General features: G+C 33.9%; 3 protein-coding genes across 6 annotated transcripts; all 3 read right to left on the bottom strand.

Moving 5' to 3' along the window:
- Nucleotides 1-2810: 2810 nt before the first annotated feature.
- Nucleotides 2811-3848, bottom strand: LOC115989949. The gene is made up of 2 exons (XM_031113813.1): nucleotides 3467-3848; nucleotides 2811-3343 (listed from the first exon to the last, which is right to left on the bottom strand). Exons 1-2 carry the CDS (start codon nucleotides 3846-3848, stop codon nucleotides 2811-2813), a joined length of 915 nt encoding a protein of 304 aa, XP_030969673.1.
- Nucleotides 3849-4517: 669 nt separating this feature from the next.
- LOC115989947 (glutathione S-transferase T3-like) lies at nucleotides 4518-5631 on the bottom strand. The gene is made up of 2 exons (XM_031113812.1): nucleotides 5203-5631; nucleotides 4518-5111 (listed from the first exon to the last, which is right to left on the bottom strand). Exons 1-2 carry the CDS (start codon nucleotides 5629-5631, stop codon nucleotides 4518-4520), a joined length of 1023 nt encoding a protein of 340 aa, XP_030969672.1.
- On the bottom strand, nucleotides 5572-11504 carry LOC115989287 (two-component response regulator ARR18-like). 4 transcript variants are annotated; one of them, XM_031112957.1, is made up of 8 exons: nucleotides 11134-11504; nucleotides 9709-9858; nucleotides 9338-9595; nucleotides 8313-8404; nucleotides 7431-8017; nucleotides 6270-7262; nucleotides 6091-6161; nucleotides 5572-5633 (listed from the first exon to the last, which is right to left on the bottom strand). In XM_031112957.1, exons 2-5 carry the CDS (start codon nucleotides 9812-9814, stop codon nucleotides 7436-7438), a joined length of 1038 nt encoding a protein of 345 aa, XP_030968817.1. In that variant the 5' UTR covers nucleotides 9815-9858; nucleotides 11134-11504; the 3' UTR covers nucleotides 5572-5633; nucleotides 6091-6161; nucleotides 6270-7262; nucleotides 7431-7435. The 4 variants fall into 4 exon arrangements, with proteins under 4 accessions (XP_030968817.1, XP_030968819.1, XP_030968816.1 ...); XM_031112956.1 differs by lacking the exon at nucleotides 5572-5633 and having other exon boundaries at nucleotides 6010-6161; XM_031112959.1 differs by lacking the exons at nucleotides 5572-5633; nucleotides 9709-9858 and having other exon boundaries at nucleotides 6008-6161.
- Between the last annotated feature and the right edge of the window lie 3662 nt (nucleotides 11505-15166).

The raw sequence follows: 15166 nt of genomic DNA, 5'->3' as shown, positions 1-15166 counted from the left end.
AAATTGTTTAAATTGCAAGTTTTTGTAATTTAAAATTTTTCTTAAAATATAATCATATAGATCTTATAGTAAATAATATCTGATTGACACAAAATTTGATATGTGTATTAAGAGCATAAAGAACATGCAATTCAACGATTTGATTTTCGAAATATGTAGTAATATTAATGATATCGAGTAATGTTGTAACTTTAGGTTACAACTAATTTTGTAATTAAACTTTATCCTTAAAATTTTAAGAGAGGCCCTTCACCATTATATAAAAATTCACGAAATTTTTTTCAAGATTGCTACTTGAAGAATTCTTGGCTTATTTAATTGTATCTTGTAGATAAATTTGCAGTAATCCTTTTAACTTTTTATATTATTTAATTTCTTTTAGAAGAAGAAAAATGTATTTAATTTAATTGAAATTTTAATTAAACTTGTGATTTGACAGATGACTATCTTGTTAAACCAATGACTCTGTCTTGAAACCCATTCCGTGTCAAGTTGCGGTCTGAATTTAATAAATATGTTTCTACATCCAACTATTCTTGAAAAAATAATAATAATAATACAATTGTTAACTTTTTTTTTTTTTTTTGGTAAAAAACTTTTTCTCTTTTTATAATGGACCATGAATTTTTTTCGGAGTACACTAGTGTGCATCAGTGAAACAAAACAAAAATAGTTTGAATTAACCAAATTACATCTAGGGGTGTCAATTTAGGTTAGCGTGTTGGGTTCGTATCATATTAAGGTAGGGGTATTCGATTAAATGGCTTAACCCTAACCCAACCCATTTAATAATCGTGTCATGATCCTTCAACCCTAACCCGACCTATTAATAAGGCGGGTTGACCTGACCCAACTCATTTAACACGCTTAATAAACGAGTTATGTTGGGTTGATATGAATGTAACACAACTCATTTCAACCTGCATAATATTAAATATAACATCCATCTATAAATAATTTAGGGTTTGTAAAGTTTCAATTTCCAATTATATCATTTGTAAGTTTTTGTAATTACTCACTTTTCTTTTTAAATTTAAAATATATGTTGGATATAAAAGGTATTTGATAAATCTAAAATAAAATAAATATTTATTTGTTATACGAGTTAAACGGGTTGTGTTAAGTGGGTCATTTTGGATTGCCACAAATAAATTGGCGTGTCAAACGTGTCTATTGCGGGTTACGCAGGTTGACTCGCTTATGACACGTTTCTTATGTGTCGCTTTCGAGTCGACCTATTTATGACCCAAACCCATTAAGACCAAACCCTAACCCGAAAAAACTCGTGTCGGATTCGTGTCGTATTCGCGGGTTGGGTCGAACATTGACACCCCTAATTACATCATAGAAGTAGAATTCAACGAACGGACAAACGAAGTGATTTACATGTTTTCTTTTTCTTTTCTTTTTTTGAAGTAAAAGGCCCGTGCAGATAAGTGAAAGTGGGTCATGTGATAATGACCAATTAATGAAGCTTAAGATTAGGAAAAAGATTTAAAGTTTCAAACCTGGACCGTTCGGTAAAGGAGTTTAAGTAATGTTTTTTAAGTGTTTTTGATATACATGTAAGTGAAAAAGTGTGTTAAAATGTGTATAAGATTGTTTAAAATGCTCAAAAATATGTTAGAACTTGCTCACCAAACAGGCTAACTTTAACATTACCAGATAAAAACTGCATTTTTTTATCCTACTCGATTAACTTTGAAATTTCAAAACCTCATTTGAGACAACCGACTTAAATAGCGATTTTAAACTTCACAGCTATAGTGAAGTGAAAAGTCTGCCCTTTAGAGCATCCGCATCCGGATCTTAAATCTCATCTTATTTTACCATCCCAAAAAGTTACTTTATCAATTATACCATACCATTTTACAATACACCCACCATCCCAAAATTCTATTATTTTAACATCTTATTAAAATATTATTTTTTTAATCTTTTTTTATTATTACTTTTCCAACCATCACCTTTTTTGTTTTCAAAATCAACTATTCCCTTTTCCAACTGCTTGCATTTCTTTTCAATTTCAATTTATTTCCAAAGGTCATCCTGCCACTTTTTTTTTCTTTTCAATTTCAATTTATTTCCAACTGTTTCACCAACCTACCAATTTTTTTTTCAATTTATTTCCAACTATTTCAATAACTGCCAATTTTTTTTTTTTTTTGAGAAAGAACCTGCCAAATATCAACGTACTTAAATTTGCCAACTTTAAAAATTCACATACATATATATTCCATAAAACCAGTCAAATATTGATGTAAAATCCACATACATATTTATAGATGCATCCTGTCAAATATTAATGTATTCAACCTGTCAATTTTAATGATCCAGATACAAACACACACACACACACATATATATAACCTGCCATTTTTTTTTTTTTTTTTGGAGAAAGAACTTGCCAAATATCAATTTACTCAAACTTGTTAACTTTAAAAATCCACATACATACATATAAATGCAACCTGCCAAATATTAATGTACTCAACCTGCCAACTTAAAAAATCTACATACATATATATACATACAACCTGCCAAATATCAATGTATTCAATCTGCCAATTTTTAAATTTCACATACATATATATACATACAACCTGCCAAATAACAATGTACTGAACCTACCAACTTTTATAATCCACACACACATATATATAGATACAATCCACATAGTTTCTCAAAAAAAAAAAAAAAAAAAATGAATTACAATCCACATACATAACTATCAATATTGTCTTTAGAAGACTCATACATATATCAAAATATAATAAAACCCCACATGCATAACTCACACACTTAAGTTCCTACAACTCCCCTTCTAATTGCCATAAATGTTCAATGAGGTCTAATTGGAGTTGAGAATGAATTTTATGGTCTCGAATACATTGATGGGTTTCAATGAACTCCGTAAATTCATTTGTGTTCTCCCGTGACAGTTGTATAGTAGGATTGTCATCAATTTGCTCATAATCTACTTCCACTGCTTCATTTACATCTCGCTCATCCTCAATGATCATGTTATGAAGAATTACGCATGCTTTCATGATGTCTTGGAGCGTTTCACTATAGAAAAATCTTGCAGGCCCACGCACAATTGCGAATCTTGCTTGAAGCACTCCAAATGCACGCTCTACATCCTTTCTATAAGCCTCTTGAGCTTTTGCAAATAATTTGTTCTTATGTCCTCGTGGAGATAGAATTGTTTTAACAAATGTTGACCACTTCGGATATATGCCATCAGCAAGGTAATATCCCATTGTATACTCATGGCCATTGATTGAGTAATTAACTGCAGGAGCACGTCCTTGTTCGAGCTCAGAAAATATAGGAGACCGTTCTAATACATTAATGTCATTATTTGACCCAGGTAATCCAAAAAATGCATGCTATATCCAAAGATCAAATGATGCCACTGCTTCTAAAACAATGGTTGGCTCACGAATGTGACCAGAGTACTGACCTTTCCATGCAGTCGGACAATTTTTCCATTTCCAATGCATGCAATCAATGCTTCCTAGCATCCCTGGAAATCCACGTCTTTCCCCGTTGACTAAAAGTCTAGCAATGTCTTCATTGTTTGGGGACCTCAAGTATTCCTTGGAGAAAATATCAACCACAGCTTGAACAAATTTTTTCATACTTTCTATTGCAGTGGATTCTCCAATCCGCACATACTCATCCATAAAATCAGCTGCCACTCCATACGCAAGCATCCTAAGTGCAGCTGTTATCTTTTGAAGAGAAGATAAACCAAGCCTTTGGGTATTATCTCTTTTTTGGATAAAGTAAGGTTCATAAGTTTCCACTGCGGATTGAATACGGAGAAAAAGAGACCGACTCATCCGAAATCTCCTTCGAAATAAATTAGGAGGATATACTGGTGTGTCGGCAAAGTAGTCGAGATAAAGTCTTTTATGGCCTGCCAAATGATCACGTTCGATATACCGACGACGTTTACGTTGTGAGATCTAAAATTTAAAAGAAAAGAATAATTGCTGGCTTATGGATTGGGTCTATGGATTGGATCTAAATTTAAACGTACATCCCCAAGGCTTATGGATTGGGTCTATGGATTGGGTATACATACACAAAGGCATGGTACCAAACATTTGGAGCACTTCAAATCTAGCAATTACGAATAAAAGAAAAATCAATTTAGTTTATTCTCAATATAATGACCAGAAAAGAATTTAAGAGAGTCAGAGAGAAGATTTTAAGCTCAAGCTGACAATATAGACTCCATTATCCTGAAACCCTTCAGCATACAAGTTTTTCAATCTTATTATAAGCAAAAATACATCATCAAACATAGAAAGGACATAAGTTTTTCATATAACCAAAAATAATGTGATTACATAAATGGCACAACCTACTGCCAATTGATCAAGTTGGAACAATACATCATCTATATGTTCCAAACTTACGCTTAAAATAAACCACCACCAAAATAAGGTTGAAACAAAAAAGCATTTACATATGCCAAACCCCAACCCATATATAATTTACTAGTTTCAAGATTGTTGTCTTGCAAGGATTTGATTCTTGAGATTTTCAAAATAAAGTTTTTCTTTGTCATTCATGCCACTTGTATCCAAGGTCATTATTCTTCCTTCCTCCCTAATAGTTTCAAGACGAAGCTTTTCATTTTCAATATCAACTCTATGCATCTCCCTACTAGTTTCAAGACGAAGCCTTTCTTTTTCAATATCAGCTCTTTCCTTTTCAATATCAACTCTTTGCGCATCCACTCGAACCCTATCCGCTTTGATGCGAAGAGCCTCATTGTCTTGTTCATGTGATTCTTGCATATATTGCATTTTTTTCACCAAATAATCCTCAAAACCCTTATCACCATCTGATCTCTTTCGCTTAGCCTTTTCGGCTTTTCTGCCAATTGGTCTCTCTACCTCCATTGTGTCATCATTATTACTACAAACTTGATCAATTGAACTTGGAGTTTGAGGGAGCCCCTTTGATCTTTCCTTAGGCATGCCCCACTTTGGTTGGTTCTTCAACACAACCCAACAATGCTCAAATGCAAAAACTGATTTTTTGCCGCTTGTTGAAGTTGGTGAATCTCTATATAGTTCCTTTGCTTCTTTCAACTAAATTTAAAAATAAAATAAAATAAAATAATTAGTGTCTTGAAACTATTCGGAAATTATTATTGTGACACCATTGCAATATAATTTATACCTTGTCCTCATAAGTCGCACCGCTTGGATTTCGGGCTTCAACTTTAGCCATGAATCCAGCAAACCTACTTGTCTCTCTATTAACATTTCCCCATCGACTTTGGAGGGAGGAAGCAGAACGTGTGGTTCCGTAAGTATTATTCTCACAAAAGTACTGCCAAACTTTCTTCCAAAATTGTTCAATCCTTTGGTCAGTACCTTGCACGGCATCCATGCTAGTGTTAAGCCATGCAGAGACAAGGAGGTTGTCCTCATCTACACTGAAGTTGCTACCACGTTTTGTTGGATTAGGGGTGACAACTTCAACTTCCGGACAAGACTCTTGGCTATGTATTGAAGTATTTTGAGACTCATTTAAAAATGGTGCCAGAAAATCATCATCCATTTGTGAGATATTATCATATCGTGTTATCTCTTCTTGTGTATCCATCCCTTTTAAATAAGGAACTTAAAACAGTTAGTGTATAAAGTCAATTAAAGCCAACTCACAAAGTCCAAGAGTTCAAGTATTTGTGATAGGTGATTACTACAATTAGAAATACAAACTTAACCAAATCTACAAGAGTGGGTGGATTTGCTATATAATTCCTTAATGTAATCCTCCTATAGCTCCTATAGTTGTTAGGTTGGTGTATCAACTATCAACAGTGAGAATACTGATTGGAAAGCGAACAATCCGTGCATTATGTGCAGTAAGTTTGCCAAATATAATCCAATAATCAATCTATTTCGACTATATATACAACAATAATTTTTTGTTACAAAATACAAGCCCTTTACACAGCCAACTATTAATATATATTCTCTGCAAAAATATACTGTCTACAAGCACAGCCCATTCATGGCCAACATGTACAAATAGAAATCAAACAAAATCATAGAGTTGAACCTGAGCAGACTTTCTGAAGATGCTAATCCGACAGCAAGCAAAAACCCTCGTGATGAAGCTGAATCCCACCTCTGCAAACATCAACAGCAATTCTTAGATCAAAATCCAAACACAAACACAAGCTGAAGAAAGAGAAAAGAAACACAAACACAAAAAATCGAACATGGATCAAAACCCACCTAGTAAATTGCTCTGATTTTGATTTTGATTTTATTTGAGAGACCGACGGAGCTTCGGTGAATCGGCAGAGGCAGAGGCAGAGGCTTGTTGATTCAGACAGCGGCTTGGTGATCGGAGAGAAAAGCGAGGCTGGTGACAGCGGCTTGGTGATCGGAGAGAAAAGCGAACCTCGGTGACAGTGAAACGGATTTGGAGATGGGTGAGGGTGGATCGGCAAAGGCAGAGGCTTGGTGATTCGGACAGCGGCTTGGTGATCGGAGAGAAAAGCGAGGCTTGGTGGCAGCGACTTGGTGATCGGAGAGAAAAGTGAAGCTCGGTGACAGTGAAACGGATTTGGAGATGGGTGAGGGTGGATCGGCAGAGGCAGAGGCTTGGTGATTCGGACAGCGGCTTGTTGATCGGAGAGAAAACCGAGGCTTGGTGACAGCGATGGCTTGGTGATCGGAGTCAAAAGCGAGGCTTGGTGAGACAGCGGCTTGGTGATCGGAGAGAAAAGCGAGGGAAAGAGAAGCTTGATGGCGCGAGAGAGAGCAAAATCGGGTAGTGTAGGAAGAGAGAGAAAAAGGCTAAACGACTGTGCACTATTAAAATAAATTTTTTTTGGATGGCATAGCGCTACAGTGCGATCTCACATATGAGATCGCACTGTAGCATTATGCCAAAATAATTTGGCCGGTCTCAGGTATAGCTCTCCCATTGCTGAAGTAATTTGGGCCCAAATGCCAAATATTTTTACAATTTGGCATTTGAGAAGCCCACTGTTGATGCTCTTAGGAAAGGGTAAAACTAAAAAATATTACGCATACCAAGTTGCACACACATCCATATTCATATGTGAATTTAAGCTGAAATCCTGAGTTGAAAACAAAATAAAAACCACACTTTAGAAAAACAGGCAGAATCAAAGAGAACAAAGATACATCCAACAGAGAAGCATTTTTCTTGGATTTGGGATGACGCCACCAGATTTTAGACTCAGATAATCCAGCAAACTGCAAGAGAAACAATGAATAAATAAATAAATCTCTCTTTTTTTTTTTTTTTTTCCTGAATAAATGTCGGCTATTTTAGATAGAAGAATTTTTTATAACTTGTGCCAAAATGCGTACAAGTTATAAAAATTTCTTATCAGCGACCATGAATGGGATCATGTTACGTACCAGCATCAGAGGTTGTTAAAATGTTCACGAGCAATAACATCCCCAGTAAAATTTTCAAATATTCCATCTGAGGAGAAACCATATTCTCCATGATCAATATGAGAAGGACTCAGAACAGGAGCATTAATGGAGAAGAAACTAGGATCTCCAGAAATACCTCCCTGAAAAGTATCAAGGCTGGAAAACTCATCCGGGTCATTGAGAAAGCTTTCGTAGACAAAAGGCTGACCTCCCGTGAACTCATTCCATTTCTGTTCACTTGAAGGTGTTTCATCCATCTGGGTCATCAAAGCGTTGCTTTGGTTTCCACAACTAGTACTACCTCCAATGGTTTGTAAGTTGGTTTCAAAAGGCCTGGTTACACTCTGAAAGCCTTGAGTGTTCTTTGCTGCTGGAGCTTGTTGCTGTTGTGATAATATATCTGGCTCATTTGCAACCGTGGTCTTCAAGACTTGATCGACCAAAGTCATTGGTGAATGTTCCTCCATTTGATATCCGGACTGAATATGCTCTGAACTGGTACCATCTTTGTCTCTGTACCCCAGCATATGCAGCTGAGCCTTTTTTTTAAGGCTATCACGGTATTTCTGCACCATGAAATAGTGAATAATGAGTATCCTTTACCGAAAGAGAAATCTGACTTCATAAACTCTCACTCAACAGGTGTGATTTTTCCTTAAGAGGCATCTGACTCGGTAACTTGATAAATCACCATTTCACACCAAGTTTTAAGTCAAGAACACTTGATATCATGTTAAATTAGCATGGTCCTAACTGGATACGACCTTTATAATCATTATTCTAATAAGATTGTTTAAGTTTAAATAGATATGCACATGCTGGGGAAAAATCAATTAAGGATACAATAAGAATAACAATTACCTGAAGATGGCTGGAAATCTTTTCCCTATCAACATCTTCGAAACCCTTAAAGTTACTTTGCAAGAGTTGCAAAATTTTCTTGGGAGTTGCATCTGCTTCAACATATATAAGATATTGTAATACAAGCTAAAATGCTAATAGTGAAAAATGGGATGGAGTGCACAAACAATCATAACGGCTGAGTTTGATTACCTGTCTTCAGAAACAAAATTCCATTCCTAAGAAACAAAATTTTCTATTCTTGGACTTACAGAAACACAAAACAAGTCTAACAGATTGCATTTAAAAAATAATAATAATAACCCTTAGTACAAATATTTTTCCCAGAAAGTTGCTTTAAGAGAATAACCCAACCAACTAATAAAATGATTATTTTCAACCTCATTGAACTAACCACAAACTAATGATTCCAAAATTAACATTAGTTATTGTTTCAAAAAAGGAAATATCAGTTGCATAAAGTGACATGCTGGTACGATAAATGCATACCCTCAAAGAGAAAGGGTAAAACCTGTTTTACACACACATTCGTACATAGGTATTTTTGAACTGAAATCATTAGTTGAAGACATGAGTTACTCATGATTTCAGTTCAATATAACATGTGTATGGACGTTTGTGCAAAACAGTGTGCGTGTAATTTACGCTACCTTCAGGGGAAAAAAAGAAAAAAAGAGAGCATAGATGCATTATATGAATTTATTGAATTATTGCAAATAGTCATACAGATGTGTAACAGAATTAAGGCTCCATACAATGTGCTATATTTCTCAGCGAGAATAATTAAAATGGACATATTTAATTTATGGAGAACTAGTTCCAGTACAGGGGCTCCATATGTTTTCCTTCCCATATCTAACAAACTCTTTTTTTAGTCATAAATGGGCCACTAAATTATTTTAAAGTAATTGATTTCACCAACTTGCACCATTAAAAGCAACGGACAAAGTGAATATGAGCAGATAAATGACTAGAGTGTGAGAACAACAAATTAATGCAGATAGGATTAGGAAAAAGACTCATACTATCAATGCCCCCCAGTTTTTGCACACTTTCTACAAACTTTTCATGAGAGTCTGATGTCCAAGACATTCGCTGATTTCTCACTCTGGACACATTATTTGTCAGCTGCCACACTTGGGCCCACTTATTGTCTTTCTTGAGAAACATATATTTCCACACCATCTTAAGAACACTCATCGGGATAGGCTTCAGCAGATAATCACAGGCGCCATATTTCAAACTCCTTTGAACAATGTCAGGTTTATCATCTTCGGATGTCACTATGTAACATTATAAATATTGAGATATTAGATTCACAATTTTTTTTTTTTTTTAAACAGAAAATGACACACATATCCAAGAAACACACACACACACAGGCCTGTGTACTTACCAATAACAGGCAAATCTATCTCTCTACCAATTCGAAGAAGCTCAAATTCATTCACACCTAGCAAGCATTGTTCAATTATAATAATATGAAATACACTTCCCTCCATCCTTAGCAGAGTTGAAGCATCCTCCACTCGATTGCATTCAGTAACTGAAAATATTTGTGCTTAAGGTAACTGGTCGAATTGCCATTTAAATTTTTTTTTTTTTAAATTATAGAAAAGGAATCCTATCAGAGGCTTTGTTAATGGAAGCATTGCTCAAAAACTAAACCTAACTCAGATAACAAAATCAAAACCAATCCTACCAAGAAATCCAATCCGAAGATTTAAGAACCAAAAAAAAAAAAAAAAAAACACATTTCCTTATATTGTGCCTTCACACTACTCTCGCTCACTGGGCAAGGCCTAGCTACCTTGAATTAGCCAAAGATTTTCTGTTTTGTTATTGGTGGGATGCAGGTGTTCGCAATTTTTATATTGATATTTAAGTAAAGCTTTTTCAACTTGAGGTGAACAGGGGAACCTTCTTTTGCATTATTTTTGAAAGAGGCAAGTATTTCCCAATGGTGGTTGAACAATATTGAACGTGCTATATTAGGAAGTAATCTTCAACAATTTTTTACCTTCAAAGAAGGGGACACCGATTTTTTTTGCAATTTAGCACCATTTTGCTAACACACTCAATTTCAACCTTTTCTACCTCCCTCGGAGAAGAGAAGAGAAGAAGAAGAAGAAGAAGAGACCCATGGAGAAGGAAGAAGAAGAAGAAGAAACTCAGATCCAGACCCAAACACAAACTCAGAGCTTTCTTACCTTGAACTCAAAACTCGAGTTTTAGAGGCTTGAGATGCTAGTTTGTAAAACTGTTTTGCAAATTTGACCCCTAACTAAATAGTTGCTAAAATGATGCTAAATGACAAATTTCCCCAAGGGGACACTGTGTTTACGTTTCAGTGTTGCTCAAATGCGTTTGGTCAGGCAGAGAAACAAAAACTGGTCATCAGGCCTGAGAATGGTAGGGCAAAATTGGGTAGACCGTAGACAGCAGTTGGCTGCTGCGAGTGGCAGTGATGGGCAAAGTGCTGTGAGAGTGTTATGATCCTAGTGTCCCACATTGATTAAGTATAGGGTTAAACATGTGTTTATAAGCTCTAGATTCAACAATTAAGAGAAAGAAAAACATTAATCTAGATTAGATTCAAATTCAACAATTTCCAGTAGATCTCCCCAGACATGTGCTTAAACATGTGTTTATATAAGCTCTCTCCAAACCTTCTTAAGATCCTAAAATACTCAATCTTGGTAAAATAAATCCGACCACAAAAATAGGGTAAGTATATCCTTCCTGCTTCTCATAACAAAAAAATAAAGAGAGACTATATAAAACTTCTAAAATATAAAAATAAAAATAAAAAAACCTTTACCATGATCGTGGCCCTTGCGATAACGCTTTAACTCAATCCGATTTGATGGGGGCCCTTGTGATAGCGCTTCAACTCAATCCCTTAACATGCTAACTCGCGGCCATTCGAAACCTGCAGTTTAAACTCAATAAAAAACGAAAGGAATAAGAAGTAACTTTCATATCCAAATCTCCGAAGGTTCGCCTCCATTTCTTGCAGACTTTGCTGATCGTGATCCACAATCAAAACGCTCAAACCAAGGGGAAAATTATTGGAATTTGTGTCGCTTTCCCTCAATAAGGCACTGCCATTGTTCTTCTTGTGGAACATGATGAACGGAAAAAAACTGTGTTCGAGTTTGATAGGTGTATTACTGTGTAAATTCAAATGGATTAGTTAGTACCGATAAGAATAAGATTGCGTCTAGCGTATATATAAGCACATTCTGCAAGGGAAAAGGTGAACGCTTGCTGGAATGTACGGGTCCCACTGCCACAAACATCACAAATACTTTTTTTTTTTATATATATATATATTAAGGGAAAAGTTGAGCTATTTTCAAATTAACCAGGTTTTATTTTTTTTTATTTTTTTTGAGGAAAAAATTAACTAGTTTAAGAAAGTTTTTAGGGAGAAAAAAAAAGTAATTTAATATATTGAGAACTTTTTCTATTTTCCTTAAAAGTAATATCAAATTTTTTTTTGAAATTTGAGAATAATTTATTTAATTGAAATTGAATTTTTTTTTTTTTTTTTGCTATAAATGTAGAAAAAAAAGTTAAAAGTTAGCTAAATAGTATAATGAAATTCATGAATAATACCGAAAAGTGTAATGAAACTCACGAATAGTATAAAATAGAAACTTAAAAATAAAATAAATTAAAACTTGCATCACATTTCAAACAGACTCAAAGAGCTTCTATTAACAGGATCCATATCCTAACGAATAAATATTTTTGGTTTCTACCTAAGTTTGTGTTTCCTCTCACAAATGACTACAAATTACCATTTTTTTTCTTCCTTTATATATTGTTAGTGGAATGTGGATCTAAAGCTACTTTTTTTTTTTTCAATTTTATTTCAAATGAACTAATTTTTAACTTTTTAAAATTAAACTAATTTTTATTTAATCACCATTAGTTGTGGTAAAATAGCAAGAAAGCATAAAAAATATTATTTTATCACTTAGGTGTATTACTGTGTAAATTCAAATGGATTAGTTAGTACCGATAAGAATAAGATTGCGTCTAGCGTATATATAAGCACATTCTGCAAGGGAAAAGGTGAACGCTTGCTGGAATGTACGGGTCCCACTGCCACAAACATCACAAATACTTTTTTTTTTTATATATATATATATTAAGGGAAAAGTTGAGCTATTTTCAAATTAACCAGGTTTTATTTTTTTTTATTTTTTTTGAGGAAAAAATTAACTAGTTTAAGAAAGTTTTTAGGGAGAAAAAAAAAGTAATTTAATATATTGAGAACTTTTTCTATTTTCCTTAAAAGTAATATCAAATTTTTTTTTGAAATTTGAGAATAATTTATTTAATTGAAATTGAATTTTTTTTTTTTTTTTGCTATAAATGTAGAAAAAAAAGTTAAAAGTTAGCTAAATAGTATAATGAAATTCATGAATAATACCGAAAAGTGTAATGAAACTCACGAATAGTATAAAATAGAAACTTAAAAATAAAATAAATTAAAACTTGCATCACATTTCAAACAGACTCAAAGAGCTTCTATTAACAGGATCCATATCCTAACGAATAAATATTTTTGGTTTCTACCTAAGTTTGTGTTTCCTCTCACAAATGACTACAAATTACCATTTTTTTTCTTCCTTTATATATTGTTAGTGGAATGTGGATCTAAAGCTACTTTTTTTTTTTTCAATTTTATTTCAAATGAACTAATTTTTAACTTTTTAAAATTAAACTAATTTTTATTTAATCACCATTAGTTGTGGTAAAATAGCAAGAAAGCATAAAAAATATTATTTTATCACTTAGTTGGGTTTTGTGGCAAAGAGGAAAAGAGGGGAAGTGAGAAGGAAATTAATAAAAAAATGAATATTGTTTGGATTCTGGTAAAAATAAGACCATTAATGCATGATGTGTTGTGAAATTGTGTATTAAAATAGATAAAGTAACTTTTTAAGGTGTTAAATGCTAAAAAATTTAGCTCCATTGATGTGGATGCTCTAAAATAGTAAAATTACTATAAAAAAAAAAAAAAAAAAAAAAAAAAAACACTATTTCTAGCACTTCAAACACCAAAATACATGCTATATCAAAAGTGCTAAAGCTAAAAAAAAAAATTAGCAATATGCTACAATGATCTACTACTAGTGGCAGATTGTTGGAGTATATTGCTATTATTATTTAATTCATTTATTTTCATGGGTTGGAGATGAAGAGGGAGAAGAGAGAGAGATTATAGAGAAATGAGTATGTTGAGTTGTTTATTTTATTTTAATAGGTTGTTTATATTGTTTTAATAGGTTGTTTATATTGTTTTAATAGGTTGTATGTAAAAATAAAAAATTTGACATAGGGTGTATCATAAGGGTGTATTATAAAAGTAAGGTGTTGAAAGCTAAATTTTTTTAGTAATGCTCTTAGTGGAAGGCACCATAGGGTGTTATCTCCCCCCCAACACTCTCCTCCTCTACTTAGGCCACCCATGCTTGCCAAAATTGTTGGATATGGGTAAAGGAAGGGCACCCTTCCTTACATAGACCCAAAACACAAATAAGAGTAAGCAAGATTCAAGAGCCTAAATTTTAGTAAAGGGAGAAGATTGAAAAAAAAAAATTTAATTCATAAAATTTTGATTAATATATAGAATTAAAAATTAATTAATTAATAATTTAATTGACATACAAAAAATATAAGGTCATGCGAACTAGAATTTTTTTTTCTTGCATATTATTAATACATATTTTTCCATTCTAAAATAACTTTGTTTAGATCCCTAATCACTTATGCAGCACATTTGTTGATGGACTTTGCAAGTTAATTTTGGATTATACACATAAATAGATATATCAACCACCGTTTAGAGCATCATCAAATTTAAAATAATATTCAAAAATCTTGAAATTTAATTGGTTGACACATCTAATATATTTAATTGAAAAATGACCGTGTTAATTCAAACTATGGGAGGAACAAATCTTTCCCCAATCTGGTGGTACACCCTTCCTTAGGCCAAGTGCTTATAAGGCAAGGGTGAGAGGTGTCTTTCCCTAATGTGGGATTGAGCAAATCCATGAGGGTGGGAGTAAGGGTTGATCCTACCCATCCCAAAGTAGACAATACTTGATTGGGGAAAGATTCGTTCCTCCCACAAAAAGGTGCTTTTGAGGGCAGTGCTGTGCATCATGCAGTTTTTGAGACTTGCTCTGATCACACATACTATGTGCGTTTTTGAGGGCAGTGCCCATCAAAGGTATTGTCCGCTTTGGGTGAAGACCGGACGGATTTGTTACCCCAAAGGGCACGTATCTACCATGAGCATGTGCGACAGCAGTTTTTGAGACTTGCTTTGATCACACACACTATAATATACCTTTCCTTAGGCCAAGTGCTTATAAGGCAAGGGTGGAATGTGTTTCTCCCCGATGTGGGATTGAACAAATTTGTGCGGGTGAGAGCAAGGGTTAACCCTGCCCATCCCAAAGCGGACAATACCTAATTGGGGAAAGATTCGTTCCTCCCACACAAGCCTATTAAAAAATATATTATGGAGCAACATTTACAATAGAATATACTCATAAAATCTTTTTAATCTTAGACTCTTTATGTAACCTCTACAAACATCTCACAAATGTGAAGTCTGTATGAATTATGCTGGTGAAAGAAGGCTATAAACATAATATTAAATGTAGGATTGTAGGAACACCAAAATATTCAAGCGGTCAAGCATCATAATAGTTGAGAAGTGAATAGGAGTGTTCTGCCATCCACTTGCGGTGGATTGTTAATTGTTTCGTATCTCGATATAAACAGGGGAGAGGATCTGTTGATTTGAAATTTTAGAGGGAATTTAG

The sequence above is a fragment of the Quercus lobata genome, chromosome 5 (assembly GCF_001633185.2).
Source record: "Quercus lobata isolate SW786 chromosome 5, ValleyOak3.0 Primary Assembly, whole genome shotgun sequence".
NCBI classification, from domain to species: domain Eukaryota; kingdom Viridiplantae; phylum Streptophyta; class Magnoliopsida; order Fagales; family Fagaceae; genus Quercus; species Quercus lobata.
Note: the sequence above shows the minus strand (reverse complement) of the source record. Positions and strands in the feature narration are given on the sequence as shown.